This window comes from Prunus persica, chromosome G7 (genome assembly GCF_000346465.2).
Source record: "Prunus persica cultivar Lovell chromosome G7, Prunus_persica_NCBIv2, whole genome shotgun sequence".
Lineage (NCBI taxonomy): Eukaryota > Viridiplantae > Streptophyta > Magnoliopsida > Rosales > Rosaceae > Prunus > Prunus persica.
In genome coordinates, this window is record NC_034015.1 from 17,007,966 (window position 1) to 17,024,254 (window position 16,289).

Sequence of the window (16,289 nt, forward strand, 5' to 3'; positions counted from 1 at the left end):
GTGCAACACAAGCAACAGATCCAACAAGTCAATTTATACGCGTTGTCATTGTCATTGTCGTTGTCATCACTATCTATTCGACTCGGACCCTCCACTGAAACCTTAGAATGATCTCATTGTTCATGAACACAGGGCAGAGTCAGGGGCAGCTCATTTGGAAACCCACCACCATCATATAGTCTCTGCTGCTGCTTGTAGCAGAGGACCCCTCACCTAACCCCATTCAACATCATGGCATCTATTCCAATCCTTTCCCAATCAATGGCCCATCTCCGCCCAATTTGCATACCTAGAGAGTTCCTGTTCAAGTTGATAACCTATCTGTCAATATCATCGTATGCTTAGCAGCTCAACTGCTGTAATTAAGAGTGTTTATTCCTGCATCCGAGATCCTGTATTCGATTTTTCTTTTTCCTAATATCCCTTGCATCAAAGAGAGAAAAAGAGCCTGTGCCAATTCTCTTGAATGGTTTTCCAAATCAATCTCTCAGGCATCATACAAGTCTTCAGTTCTCATTGTTACTTCATTGGCACACTTATGAGTGCTTTGGGTTCAATCTCCAACACTCTTCTTCTCTTTGCTGGACTTTTCACTGGTAATGATTTCAATGCCAAAAACCATCACAACTACAATATTTCTAGTTTAGGGCCATTTTAGAATGCACTGATAACCAATTTGATACCATCTTCAATCAAACCCTAACTTTCTTTTTTTTCAAATCTGATCATATAACTTGGCCACGGGATATCCACTCTAATTTGCATTATGATCAATCATCACCTCACAGAAATGACAAAATACACGTAATTTAACTTTTCCCCCGTCAAAAATCTAGAAAGGTACAAACAGTTTCCATCAATTGCTAGGGTCTAGAAGGCAATATATAATTTTATGTTTATGTGTGAATAAAATGTTAGAATTATTAGACGCTACAAGAAGTGCAATGATCATCCATGTCCTTGCAAGAAGCTTGTGTTTCACACCTTACAATAAAGAGAGATATTCAAGGGTCTAGATATATATAGACTCTCAAATACTTTTATTTGAGGGACTCCATTTAGGATCCCTTACGACCTTTTTAAAACATCCAAATCATCTATTTTTCAAGTCTCCATTCATAGATCATTCTTGCAAAAAACCAAGCAAATTGAAAATCATTAAGGCATCTCATTCACACCAAAAAAATCAATAAACACGGTGCTTCAAGAAAATACTTAAGTTTCAATAATTTAATTGAGTGACCAGATGATATCGGATTTAAGTAATTTTTTTGTAAAGATGATTTTTCAATGAGTATCTACAAAATAGATTATTTGAATTAGTAAAATACAATAAAGAAGTGAGCCTTACAAGAGTATTCTTCATCGAAAGCTCTCTCTATATAACTACTTACAAGTTAATAATTGAGAAAATTCGTGGTCATTTTCTCTTCACCAACCACCATGAAAACCATATTTCAAAAAGAAGACATAATTTCCGTAACATAATTTGTAAAGGGTAGGGTGTAATTCAGAGATTGAGATTTGAGAGAGAGAGTTTGGAGGGTGGTCGATGTCAAAAAGGGCTATAAGATCCTCATAGGACCCCCCAAGGATCTCCTTTTGCTGCTTACGCTAACCCTAACAATATCAATTTCTCCACATTTTTTTTAATTTTGTTTGTTACAAGCTTTTGGATTAATAAAAAAAAACACACGCTTATAGTTTCAGTGATGAAGCATTTTACTTAGTTTATAAAGAATTGAAAGAAAATTTATCTTTTTTTTAACGCATTCACAATTCAATTCTATGCAATCACTCGCAAACTACGCACATTAAAAGCGAAAAAGATTCTTATTTGGGCGATTGTTTGGCTCACCGCCCCAAGATAGCCTATGAAGAAGAGGGTTAGAAGAGGAAAGGCAAATTTATGGTGGGGACCACAGTGAGTCTCATAAGCTCAATGATGCGGTCCGCCGCATGATTGGAGAGACCACGGCCGACCATCACCGTCCTACGTGGACTGCACGTCCATATCACCGTTCACTATCCTCCACTCACGAGCCACAGCTTCACAGCTTCATAGCTTGCCCTTCGTATTTTTAGTTTCCGTAACTGCCACTTCTTTTCTATTATAGTTACAAACTTACCCTCTGCCGTCCCCAAACAAGTTTGCTACCTTTTCCATGCGTCAGATCAGTCAATCAACGTTCAAAGTTGGGCTTACCCTGCAATTTACATCCTTGTCTTGAACTACCAAATTAGATGGTTTCTTCAATGAAATACTCTTCTTGCACGCATTATGTTTTTAGGATTTAGATTTTTTTTGTTGGTCTCTCATATGTATAGGGTTCAAGGCTTATTATGTATTTGTATTGTATTGATTGCATGAATCTCTATTTGCCTAGTCTAGGCATTACCTTTTGTTGTTTGTCTCTAATATTCATTTTGTGTTCGTCATTGAAAAAATAAAAATTTATATAAATAAAAACTTTTCAGATGAAAAAAAGAAAAGAAAAAACTACAACACATTGGTTTGGAAATATTATTTTGTTGAACATATAGTCATTGGAAATTAGTCAATGAAACTACAAACTAGCGTTGTTTATATAATTCAGTGTATACTTTTATTTTTAGAAAAAAAAAATATAGAAATTGTTAAGCTAAAGGCATGTTTGTTGGACCGAATTAGGACAAGAATCTCATTCATCCTTACTTATCTATAATGATAATAAATAAATACACGTGTAATAACATGAATAAATTAACAACACCACTAAAAATCTATCTCACTATGTATTGCCGACATCTTCTCTCTTTTAGCCAGAAGTAATTTTTGTGTTAACAAAAGTAAAATCAGATCGAAGTTTGAAATCTCACCTTCCCTCATGCATCAAATTACATAAAAAAGAGAAGGGCTTAATGATTTCTATCCAAATTTAGCCTCATTGGATTACACGTGCATCATGTTTTGTTCCAAAAATTACTCATGATTTTTGGGTAAAAAGTCTATAATTTTTCAACACAAACAGATCCCCCCGCCATGTGGCCTCTCATTGCAGGTAATGTTGCTTGACAACAAGTTGGTCCGATTTCACATCATTAGAAACTCTGTCGTTTGGCCCTGTGCACCAAATTTAAATGTGAAATGCATTGAATTGCACAAGTCTTTTCTCATTTCTTGGTCCAATATTACGGGAAGAAGAAAGCTAGTCTTATTATTATTTATATAATTAAGTTTCTCATAACATGAGATCCTCAATCAACATTGCCGTACAAACCTTTATTATATCAAAATGAACTTTTATCAATTTCACAAGAAACAAACCTATACTTACAGAACTTATTTATATTCGAAGGCACAAAATGATAATTGATCTTAATTCATTGCGATTTATCTAGTTTAAGACCGTATTTTTTCCTTTTCGCAAGGTTTGTTTCCGTAACCAGAAATTACCGTTAAGCACAAAGTGCTCACATTTCATCACAAAATGATTCCCTTATGTGTGGCCGGTTTCATCTCTTGCTCAACCAAACGTTCTTTCTTTGTTATTATTTGTTCTTCCATGGAAAATGACATGCAGCAAAGAAAGCTCTTCCCTATAATTATTCATACAAAAGCTGATCAAGATGTATATCAAAACCGCCCTTTAAAACATTTAGGCATAATAATTAAATGGATTCAGTGGGATAAGATTGTGACTTTGTATCAGAAAAAGAACTCAGTTTGTTGGCAGAAAGTAGTCCATTCAGATCGACCAAAAAAAATCTCAAGGCATCTAGTAAAAAAGATACGAGTACTGCATATATAAATAAGACTGCCATGATTAGTTCTTGTTATGATAGTTACTAATACTTAACATATCGATAAATAAATCCGTCAAGAAATTAACGATCATGCAGATGGAACCACGTACTAGCTAGTTTGGTCCACTGATCATCTTCTAGAACTCACTCATCCAAATTCCCTCTTGTTTGAATATTATATATGAGACTATTGATCAAAGACTGTGAAATTTATTTTATTATTATTAAAGACTATGTCAAATTGACTAGAACGGATGTGTTCCCTACTCTACACTCGAGAATTCTCCCTCCACGTAGTTTAGATTATATTAAAATAGAATATCATTTGTAAAATGATATTTGACCCAATTGAGGCGGGGTCCTGATAAATCGAAAAGAATCTAGTCTTTATAGTCTTTAGGAAATATTTATTTGTACTGTTTGCTTTGCTTTGCTTTGTTTATCTTCTACGTAAAGTTGTACCCCAAAATAAAAAACCTAAAAAACCACAGATTGTCTCACGCGTTGGTTTGCTTCGATTGTTCTCCTCACTATACGTTTTCCCTGTCTTTTTCTACTCTTTCCTTCTCCAAAATACTTGTCCACAAAGAAATCAAATCATTTCCAGGCCCTAAACGGAAGTGCGTGGACCTCTTAAATGACCAAAACGCCCTTCCAATACTATTCACAGCGGAGCCTGGAGGAGTTTTTGGTAAACTGGCATGCAGCTAGCTAGCAAAACCAAGAAGCCATGTGAGCCGCGCGAGCCGAGCCGAACTGGGGTGTTTGGCGGCAACACGTGGCGCGAGGTCGTAATTTCAGTGCCGACGTGGCAGGTGTGTCAGTCAGAAGACTGTTTGAAAAAGAAAAGCGACTACTACCCAGAATATTAATGGGAGATAATTGTTGTTTTTCAAAGGATTTTTGACGACAAGTTGAAGAAGAAGAAGGAAAGGAATGGAAAGATAACATGAAGCTTTCAGTTTTGGGGTCCATATATGTGGAGGAAGATAGTAGTCACGGCAAAACGGGATAGCAACAACACCAAAACACCATGATCATGAATTCTTTTGCAACCAAATTAATTAATTGCAATGATTATTGTACCTCACTAGTGACTAGTAAGTTTATTATTTGGTACCAACTTAATACTCATCCAATCATATTGTTCAAGTGTAAATATTGAACTGCCGAGAATTTAAGGGTTTGTTTGATAATCATTTCAATTTTAGTTTTTAGTTTTTATTTTTTGTGCTAGAAGATAAAGGAAAAAGAGAGAGAATGGAAGTGAGAATGAGAGTGAAGATGGGATTGAGAGGGAAGATGAGAGGAGATAATGGGATGGAGGAGTAATAAAAGTGAAAACAAAAACTGAAAACGATTTCAAATTGTTTTCACTTTTGTTACTCCCCCCTCTCACTCTCATTTTCCTCTATACTCTAGCACAAAAATGAAAACTAAAAACTATAATTGAAATGGTTATCAAACGTGCCCTAATTAATTCATATCATTTTATTGAGAGTTTCCCTAGGAAATAAAAAGCATTTTGGAGATTTACTAAACATAAACGAGTTAGAACTTGCCACGGACATTGATTTTTGAATGAAAGTCATAAACATCTGAAAGTGATGCTAATGAAACTCGTTTAATTCTGATTAACAAATCTCCAAAAGCATTATGATGATGGAGTAATGGGCAATATATGCGATCATGCCCTTACAAGGAGAATTACTCCATACTACTAATAGAAGTACTCTTTTTCTTTTTCTTTCAAAAGAAATTTCTTGATCATTTGTTTCAATCCAACAACTTGTTGTTCCACAATGGTGCGCTTTATATATGCGACATTAATATGTGGGTTATCATATATATAAAGTAAGAGAATTGTAATTCAGTTGATTAAGAGCATTTATTATTAGACTTAAGGTCCTATATTCGATTTCCTCATTCTCTAATATCGTTTGTATTAAAAAAAAAATTAAATTAAAATTAAACAAAAAGAAAAAAGGTTGTTTAAACTTGAAGATGTCCTAAAAATATTGTTAAAGAAAAATATAAAAAAATCAATTAAAGAAAAAAAGTTGATAAGTTTCCATATATATCTAGAAGAAATTGAACAAAGGAAGTTCCCTTTTTAAACTTGGAAAGAAAGAAAGAAAGAAAGTTGTAAAAAAATGAATAAAATATTATATATGGTGATGGTGAGAAGAGAAAATGGACGGAAAGCAAAGAAGAAAAAGGGAGTTTCTGTAGGAAGCTAGGGGGGGAGTGAGAGTGACGTCAGCTGCTGGGGACAACCATCAACCCATGCGCAATCGAGCGGTCCTCCCTCTCTCTTGTCTTAGCTCTCCTTCCTTCCCTTTTATATTCTCTTCATCTCTCTCCCTCTTAACGGAATTTTATTTAACTCTCTCTCTCTTCAACTTCGTCTCATTTTCTTCTTGTTGTTGTTGTTCATCTTCAGTTTGTCTTCTTCTTCTTCATTGCTTTCTGTCTTTAACGAGTAATTACATCAACGCCGTTGATCAGGTAATTTTTAATTAACTATTTAATCAAATTAAGTTGTTTTTGTGGTTGCATGGCAAATTCCTTATCATAGAAAAACGCGTCTCATTAGTCATTCATTCCCACCAGACTATAATACTTTAGTTTAAGGAATAAATTTGATCTTCTGTGTTTGTTCTTGGTAATTAAGACGACGACGGAGGAGCTATATATGCAACACAAGGTCTCTCTCCCTCTCATCCACCTGCATTTATTTTGCATCCCAAATATATATATATATATATATATTTGCATAGGACTTCTTCTTGATCCTGTCACAAACTGTTTGTCCTTATTAATTTCCCAGACCAGACGGTTTCTTCTTCTTCTTCTTCTTCTTCTTCTTCTTTCTGGTCTGGTTTTCTGGTGGAGATTTGATATCTCTGGTTTTCTGGTCTTGGGTATACATACTTTCTACCACTAGAGCTACAAGTCCCGGTTAACCCAGCTGTTCTGCCGGTTGAGCAATCAAGACTTTTGCTCCGTACACAAACACACGATGAGAAAAAAAACATTCTGATCTAGTAATTTCTTGGCCTATTTGACAAGTACTGATCAAGTGACATTCTACTCATATGATCTCTGTCTGAGCCAACACATGGTCATTTGCTCACATCTTTCTATTTGTTATAACACATTAATATTATTGTTGACCTAGGCTCTCTCCAAGCCTCCTAGCCTTCTAGCCAGGTGACTTAAGAGGAAAACAAGAGAAATAAAAAACCTGGAGTTTAAGGTAAAGATTAATTAAACACATGGATTAGCTAAATTAGGATAAGTTTAGAGAACATTGATGATATGATGGTTTCAATGCATGCATGTTTGTTTGTTTGTTCTTCTTCTTTTGTATGTATAATGTATGGGTCAGCAGCAGTACTCTAGCTATCAAAGAAAAAGAGGTCAGATTTGTGCCATTGAAATTCTCGACAAGCAGACAAGTAGTTCAGTGCCCCCCGTCTTTGCAGTGAGAGAGAGACCACAGTTGTTTTTCTCTTTTTCTTTCTTATCCTTTTCTCTTAGCAGGCTTGATCCAATCAAACGCTGTCGTCTTCCATCTTTTTGCTTCCAAAAACCCTTTCCTCTTTCGAGACAAACGCATGCTTATTCTGTGATCACGTCATCCACCCGACTGATCTTCCTTTGCAATTCTCAATTTCAACCCTTGTATTTTTTCCCCCTAATATATATAATATAATGGGTCTACTTTAACTAGTAATTAATTATTATAAATAAATAATTGTATTAAAATAGAAACCCCGTTCTTGATGCATCATTTCCACCATTCACCAACACAAGACAACATCATTAGCACAAACCTCTGGTTGTCCGTTTCTTGAGACCCCCCCTCCCTCTCCCTCTTCCCCCCCTCTGCACAAATTAGCAAACTCCAACTTCCTCTTAGTTTTTATCAAAACCAAACTCTCATGATTCTCTTTTTCTATTCCTTATTTCACTCTTGGGACAAAAAGTAATTAATTTAATTAATTACTTATTAATTGTCTCTGATTAGTCTCTGAGAGAGATATATATATATATATATATAATTAAGTATTTTGTTTATCCCACGCGCTTATTATAGTTCCCTCTCCTATATCAAACCAAAAATGGTGATGGTGGGGGTTGCTCACCACCAAATGAGCTGATGATTATCTCTGATAACACTTGTCACCTTTTTAATTCATCATGTATAGACTCTTCATTATTCCTTTTAACTTACAATATTTTTATTTTTAATTTTCCCTTTTTTTTCTACTTTTTAACATTTTAATGTTATCTACTGCCTCTTTTCACCTTTTTTCTTCCCAAGTTTTCATTTTCTCTGTATATATAAGTTGGTGTGGTGGTGGGCACTAATGGGGGTGTGGTGATGAATTTGATGCAGTACAAGCAAGGGCACCACAAGAAAACCAACCAGCTGCGCCATGATGGAGTCAATCGAGTCCACTGTCCCACCAGGTTTCCGATTTCATCCAACTGATGAAGAGCTCGTCGGCTACTATCTCAGGAAGAAAGTTGCCTCCCAGAAGATCGATCTTGATGTCATCAGAGACATTGATCTCTACAGAATCGAACCATGGGACCTTCAAGGTATGTACTAATTATATATAAGGACTATTTCTTCACCTGGATGATAATCCTTTGGATCCATCATGCTTAATTACTCACTAGGGTTTATGTTTGCTCATCAAATGGACGCGTATGTGTTTTTTAATTTTTATTTCGTTTGGGTTCATTTCTACCAATAATTTATCTTATATACCAACATATATAATTGCATTATTGGGGTGAACATATTCTTCTAGCACATGCACATCTAATACGATAATAAGGGTATCAATCTACGATACCTCGTACATTATTGGATCCATTTTTTTTTTTTTATCTAGTTAATTTAGTATTTGGTTTGTATAATTAACATGAATCTTGATCCGATTAATTGATTGATTGACATGAATGGGCAGAGAGATGCCGGATCGGGTATGAAGAGCAGAACGAGTGGTACTTCTTCAGCCACAAAGACAAGAAGTATCCGACTGGGACAAGGACCAACAGAGCCACCATGGCTGGGTTTTGGAAAGCAACGGGTCGAGACAAATCAGTGTACGACAAGACAAAACTGATTGGGATGAGGAAAACCCTTGTTTTCTACAAAGGAAGGGCTCCAAATGGACAGAAGACCGATTGGATTATGCACGAATACAGACTTGAATCCGAGGAGAATGGACCTCCACAGGCAAGTAATCTCATCTTCTCTCTCTCTCTCTCTCACACACACACACACACACACACACAAACCAGCACTGAGTATATTAACGTTACAGAGAAGCTATGGTCAACATGGCATGGGTTTGAAACAGCACTTGTTGACCTAATATACTTATAGGCTATAGCTGATTCAGAATTTCTTATAGATTGGAGTTTGGCATCAATTACCATCACTTGCTATACAAAAAGGTTTATGGCAACACTTTCTCTCTCTCCATGCTCGATCGTTCAACATCAGATAGTAGCCTCTCACAAACATGGTTTTAAAAAAATAAATAAAAAATAAAAAAACTTAATATTGTGTGAGTACTGTAGTTTTCTAAAAGCCAATGGAACCATCTCATGTAATTTGCATGCGTAAGTCGTAGACCACTAATATATATGTGTGTGCATTCTCACTTCCACCAACACACGAAAGTCAAAAGTTAAAGCTTTTAAAAGCGTGTATTAATTTGCTTTCTGCCAATTCATTTTCTGGTGTGGCTTTCTCCTCCTTCAGTTTGTCAAAAAGAAAAGTTCCAATTCTGTTGCATGGCCTTTGCCTTTAGATTGACATCAAGCTACGACTCTCTTTACCAAACAGAAAGAAAACTCCAAAAGCTACTTAAAGAAAATGCATGTCTATGTATAAAGGTCAAAAGGAAAAACATTCACTTTTCCCCTCAAGAAACATTCCCAACCTCTTTTCCACAACAACATGATTAGAAAAACAAAATGGAAAGTAATTTTATTTATTTATTTCAGGAAGAAGGATGGGTGGTATGCAGAGCATTCAAGAAGAGAACCAGTAGCCAAAACAAAGGCATTGAAGGGTGGGACTCAAGCTACTTCTACGAAGAACTCAACGGTGTCAGTTCTGTCGTTGATCCAACCGAATATATGATCTCGAGGCAGCCTCCAAGCTTTTTAGCCCAGAATTTCATGTGCAAGCAAGAGACAGAAGCTGACAGTTTGAACTTCATGCACTCTGATCATTTTGTGCAGCTGCCTCAGCTAGAGAGCCCATCTCTGCCATTGATATCAAAGAGGCCGAGCTCAATGTCTCTGATATCGGAGAACAATATTGAAGTGGAAGACGAGCCCAAGAAGGTGACTGACTGGAGGGCCTTGGACAAGTTTGTGGCATCTCAGTTGAGTCAAGAAGAGAGGTATGAAGGTGATGGAGAGTCAAGCTTTGGGGCGCATGATGATTCAGAGATGGCATTGTTGTTATTGCAGAGTAGTGGTAGGGATGATGACCAGGGGAACAAGTTGAATGGGTTCCTAAATTCCAGTCCTGATGGTGATATTGGGATATGCATATTTGAAAAATAATTAAGAGGGACTGCAATAATGGAGGAAGCTAATTAATTTTTATTGGTAAGTAGGTATTATAAATGTTATAAGGGTTGATTGACTCAATCCCTAAGACATATATTTTTGTAAAAATATGGTTGTGAGTGTATTTCTCTCTCTCTCTCTCTCTCTCTCTCTCTCTTCCACACACAGAGACACAAAGTTCCATGCATGTATATCTTAATTTGTATAATTAGTGATATACCCACAAGAATTTTTTTTAAAAAATATTGAAATAGTGTTATTTTTTTTATTGTTGTCAAAATTAGAACCGGAGTAGACTTACATACACGGATAACATGTATGGAGACTTAAATCAAAGTTCATTTAGGAACATACCAAAAACCTGAACCAATTCAACTAACACCCCATTTAATTATTGAAACTAGTGTTTCACTCACTACAGAAAACTCAATCTAATTCTCCAAATGTACAATATGCTTATATACCAAAATCGTATATCAAGATATTATACCAAGAAAATTTGTCTACGACATACAAGAAAATTGGCTCATTGAGATCTCAACTCATCAATTCAAATAGCTGAACATAATTTCTAAACCCCTCCACTCAAATTACTGTCTTGTTATGATTTGTACTCATGAATAACACCAATATTATCTGGTTACAAAACTCAAAAATGTCAACCAAAATAAAAGCGAACATATTCAAATCTCCCCTCAACAGTATTTATATATATACACATGAACATAAAGTCTTTGTTTTGTGATAATAGTATCAGACACATTATCGATAATAATATCGTTAATTTATTTTTGATTTTTTAAATATATACGATAGTCTAAACTACAAAAGAAATTAGAGTTTCTCACACACATATTATATTATCAAGAAAATACATCCGTTACATAATCACACTATATATACATGAAAACATGACAATATGATATGTATCTATGTAAATGTGAAATAAATTAACAATGAAAGCCAGATCAAATTAAGATTTTCTATGTATATACATATACGTGTGTGTGTTTGTTCACAAAATACTCAAACTCCATTTGTTGAGTGTCGTCGAGGCATGAGATTGTAAGCATCTCAGTGATAGCAATGAAAATATGTTTCAAAGCCCTGCAAAATCTACGTACGTTTCTTTTCTATTAAAAATCTAAACTAATTTTCATTTCGAAACATACAGCCATTATTTGGAGAGAGCTTAATTAAGATTAATATATGGTGAGCATGGTAAGCATGGCGGCAGGCATCTCTCTCGGAGAGAGATGCTCGGGTGTGGGTTGGGTGGGTCCCAAAAGGCTTGTTCACTGTCCAGCATGCGCTGTGCAACGTGGTACCTGTTGGGCATGCTTTGTCCTCATTCAGTTTTTGTATTTTCAGCTTCACTTCACATGCATGGCCATTGCTCTCTCTCTCTCTCTCTATATATATATATATATATATATATACATACACATTGCCACAACCACACCCTACCAATTTATGAAGAAGATTCAAACGAACACTTTTCGATATTGGACGACAACCCAGTGGCATTAAATATATTGGAGGTTGGACGAACAAATTAATCAAAGTTTTTGACGTGGTTTTTTCATGCAATGTGGACCATTTTTGAAGTATTTATCACATTTTATGAATACCCTCAGAAATTATCTAACTAGATATATGTGTCACACACATAGTATCCAAACGTGTATTAACACAAGGATAATATGTTTGATTTCTACACACATGTCAAACTGTAATTAGTATATAAAAGTAAGAATTCATAGATACTCTCAAAAGAACGAGACAATAATATTTTCTTTAACATAGTTTACCCTACTCACTTAAACAAGTCATTCACACTAATGTGTGGACCTGGTCTAATTAACTTGTGCTTGACCTTAGTGTCATGCATAATTAGAAGCAAGTGCTTTTCTCTTTTGCATGTAATTAATGGGATACGAGAGCGAAAATGTATTTCACTTTTAACTACAGCTAATTAATCATCAATCAATGTAATTTGTAAAGGCATTAAACCGGAAAACTTTGCAAGCATGATCCACTGTCGCCGGGCTACAAAAATTAAAGTCAAATGTGTTAACGCGGTTCATGATCAATCGCATCATGTGTGTTAGCCGGCAATTGCACCAAATGTTGTGAAAAAGGGGCCAATTAATTTCACTTCGGATAACAGGTTTTTATGTGTGGGATCCAGATGCACCTTAGGCATAAAAAGCACCTTTTCCACAAAGTTTGGTGCAATGGCCACTAGAAACATGCCAAATTTTAGCATGTAAATATTAATTATTATGCGATCTAATTAGGAATGATTTGATTATCCAGAAAGTTATTCATATTATGAAATTAAATCCTTTAGCAGATGTGTTTGTTACGTTAGTTGGACATGGTAGTGTATTCATATCTTGTTCTTAAGTTCGATTAGAATTTTTTGAGTGCTAGTATAATTTGTTAAAATAGTATATGATGCCAATGCGTTTTGTAGAATAATTCTTATGCCGCATTGTCTTAAATTTTTTAGGATTTTTCTTTATTGAACTATAAAGTACAACTATCACTAACTTGAATAAAACCCTAAAAGCCCTTTTGGAACAACTCCAAACCTTATCCTATTATTGTCCTGTGAGAGATAATTTTATATAGTGTTTGTCTGCAACCGTTCAACCAGTATTTGACAACGCCAACTGAGTTGTATAAGACAGGGCCTCCTAATCATGATGAATTACTTATAATCCAGTTGAAACATGGTTTGCTTCACCGATTTGAGCCACGTGGCATATTGGGTTTCCAATTTACTATGTAGTTTATAGTAAAAATGGTTACCTTTTGCCGACCCCGTTGCAGAAATGTGACATTCAGAGCAGCCCCATGACCGTGAGCTGTTGGAAACATCACACCACGTTCCATCAAATGAGTGCAGTGAAAACCATGTTGATTCTTCTTGAATATATAAATAATAATCTCCATTTCCAGAAGCCAAAAGCCAAAAGCACATATTATATGCTAATTAAGTTGCTTATGGCCAGAAAGTGGTCTTCAGCTATAGCGCTAAGCTAGGTAGCTTTTGAAAGTGGAAGAGACACAGGGTGAGAAAGATGATGGATGAAGATGAAAGCAATTATAGTATAGTGGTTGACCAAAAACAAGCTGCCTTTTGGACAACAATGATACCTATGAATTATGATGATGGCACCAGCAGCAAATGCAAGCCAGCCTTGTGAATATAACAATCAATTGGGAATTGGGATGATCATATTCCAAATTCATCACACAGAGATGCCATATCGATATAATATTTCACAATCCAAATTGAGTAGCACCAATGAGAATGCACCATGTACCTGGTTTCTGATGCCCCACCATCGATATCTCCCCCCCACGTTAAGGTAGGAGCTCTCTGTCTAGCCTTGCCTTTGAGGTTTAGTTGCTTCTGTATGTGTTGTATCGTTTTAAGCTTTGTTATTTTGTTTCTGCTCTTTTTGGGGTTTCTAATGAATTCAGATTCAGTCCAAAAAAAATGAGAATGAACATTTCAATTCAATGTGAAATGGACATATGACTTTATCTTATATTCTAATTAGTCAAACGAATTTAAATAAACTATACTCAGTATCTCATAATGTTTCATTTACACTGTGGCGATATAACTTTTCTAATTTGAAAACAAAAGAAACATTATCACATCAGTCGAGATAAATTTTTTTTGAGATTTGTTTTGACTAGTCACAACACATTAATTAATTTTTATTCTTTGATTTTCTAGTTACATCCTCACCGTTCAACAGGATTGCGTGCCCGTCAACAGAACCCTAGTACTTCAGTATGGAAACCGACATAGACCATAGACTATGGCAAAAAAAAGTAGCAATCCTAGTTATCTAATTGGGTAAACCAGCAAGAATTAATGCTAGGAAAGCATTTGCAGCCGGTGTTGGATCAATTTTTATTGAGTAGCCAGACTTTTCCTCAAAATGATTCAACATGGTGATGGAAAAAGTGATTCGTACTGTTTGCCACTCCCTGCCATGCTTTATATCCTTTGTAGCATTGTGATTGTATATGCTAACAAAAATCTTTTACATTTGGGCCCCAAATCACGTGAACAGGTTGGAGAGGTTGGGTGCGAGCAGACTGGAAGTGATTGCTGGGCTTAGTTTTACAATGTAAGGAATGTGGACTGGGCTTTAACTCAGCGCAGCTAACCCTTGCATTCAACTTTGATTCTAAGAATGCAAATTTAGGACCTAGTTTTTTTTTTTTTTTGTGAAATTCTAAGATTGCATTTATAATTTAGTCAAAAATGTCACTAGTCATAAAGGCCATTACAATAACGGAGAGGTCTAACATCAAAATTAAGACAATATGTTGCGCCTCCACTAACGATCACGTAGGATCAAAGAAATTATAGCGTAGGCATCCCAATTAAGATTGCAAACTCAGAATAATCAAAAATAGATAAAGCTTGACAAAACCAAGCCATAACTATATAAATAAAACTCTCACAAAGGAGAGATGAAAAACTCTCACAAAGGAGATGTAAAAGGCTCTCACAAAATAAGAGGTAAAAATTACACATAGAACTTAAAGAGTCTTTGTAACTTATTTCAAACATAAAGAAACTGTAAAAATGATGGTGGTGGAGATCTAACGCCGAAACGTAGGTGGAGATTCGATGTCGAGACGCAACCACCTGTGATAATTTGAGGAAAATTATAAAACGAAGACAAATAGGAAAAACCTTTTGTCTCTGAAAATGAGGGAAGAAGAGAGGGAAGAATAGGAGAAGAGAGGGGAGAGGGAAGGAAGAACAATGGTTTCCTCCTCTCAAAGTAAAAACGGCTTTAGGAGTGTTTTGGAAGAAAGGGACTAGGGTTCTCTCGACATGCAATTAATTTAGGACATACTAGAAGTTACTTATTTTAAGAGTGAGAAGAAGTTCATCTATGCTGACCCATAAAAGCTTATGCTTAGAGCATTCATAATGGGCTCCCTAAACCACATCTTTAGATAAAATTGGAAGACTTTGAAAAAGGCTAAAGGAGAGAGAAATTTTTTAAAAGAAGCCCAAATGAATAAAATTGCCCTTATTTATTTTTGGATTTCTTAAGGAATCCTTTATACTTGCATGTCTTTTGTTTAAAAGTTGAGAAGTTTTTCTGTCTTTTTTGAAATTTTTTTGGCTTTTTCTAAAAGTAAAAGTTTTTTTTTTGGTTAAAACCTAAATTTACTGATAAATTTTAGGGAGGATTTGGAAAAATACAACTCCAGCTATGCTCCCTATTCACCTCCTAAAATAGAGAAATATCTACGAGTTTCTAAATCTGAGGAGAGAGAAATGACTCTTAATGACTCTCTATAATTTAATGCTGTTTTATTTAATAAGTATTTCAAACCTTTAATTAATGTTAATTAATTTTTATATATTTTTTAAATAAAAATAGACTAATTAAAAAAGAGTTATGGCATTTATGACTCCATAAACTAGATAGTATAATTTGAGTTTATATTTTATAAAAAGCTCTTAAAATAACTTTTGTATGTATTTAGTTAAAATTTAACGAAAAAATGAAGAGAATGATTGTGGATTAGTGAACAAAAAGTAGAGACATAAATAAAGTTGGAAATTCCCTATGAGAACACACTTAGAAATAGGAAAGTTCTACAAGCTAGTAGCAGCTTCATAATTTACAAGGTGCAGAGACCAGTGGCATGAGTTGCTAAGGCAACACCAATTTGGCTTTCTCTTGAAGACCCATTTTGCACACCAATTTCATAGATGAACCAAATCTATGATCTAGCTAGCATAACATTGCAACCAAACGGAACCTTTATGAGATGGTTGTGTTTTGTAATGCCAAGAGTGTTTTGAGAGAGAGCGAGAGAGGAGCAAACCCAGCAAA

At 35.2% G+C, this 16,289-nt stretch overlaps 1 protein-coding gene across 5 annotated transcripts; it reads left to right on the forward strand.

Annotated features, from left to right (window-relative positions):
- On the forward strand, positions 5,785–10,529 carry LOC18769721 (NAC domain-containing protein 37). 5 transcript variants are annotated; one of them, XM_020567784.1, is made up of 4 exons: positions 5,785–6,294; positions 8,192–8,397; positions 8,772–9,043; positions 9,820–10,529. In XM_020567784.1, the coding sequence occupies exons 2-4, from the start codon at positions 8,232–8,234 to the stop codon at positions 10,387–10,389; spliced, it is 1,008 nt and encodes a 335-aa protein (XP_020423373.1). In that variant the 5' UTR covers positions 5,785–6,294; positions 8,192–8,231; the 3' UTR covers positions 10,390–10,529. The 5 variants fall into 5 exon arrangements, with proteins under 5 accessions (XP_020423373.1, XP_020423376.1, XP_020423378.1 ...); XM_020567787.1 differs by lacking the exon at positions 5,785–6,294 and adding an exon at positions 6,403–6,493; XM_020567789.1 differs by lacking the exon at positions 5,785–6,294 and adding an exon at positions 7,012–7,045.

Coding starts and splice junctions, on each gene's coding strand:
- LOC18769721 (XM_020567784.1), top strand. CDS start 8,232: ATGATGGAGTCAATCGAGTCCACTGTCCCACCAGGTTTCCGATTTCAT. Junction 8,398..8,771: donor CGAACCATGGGACCTTCAAG/GTATGTACTAAT, acceptor ATGAATGGGCAG/AGAGATGCCGGATCGGGTAT. Junction 9,044..9,819: donor AGGAGAATGGACCTCCACAG/GCAAGTAATCTC, acceptor TATTTATTTCAG/GAAGAAGGATGGGTGGTATG.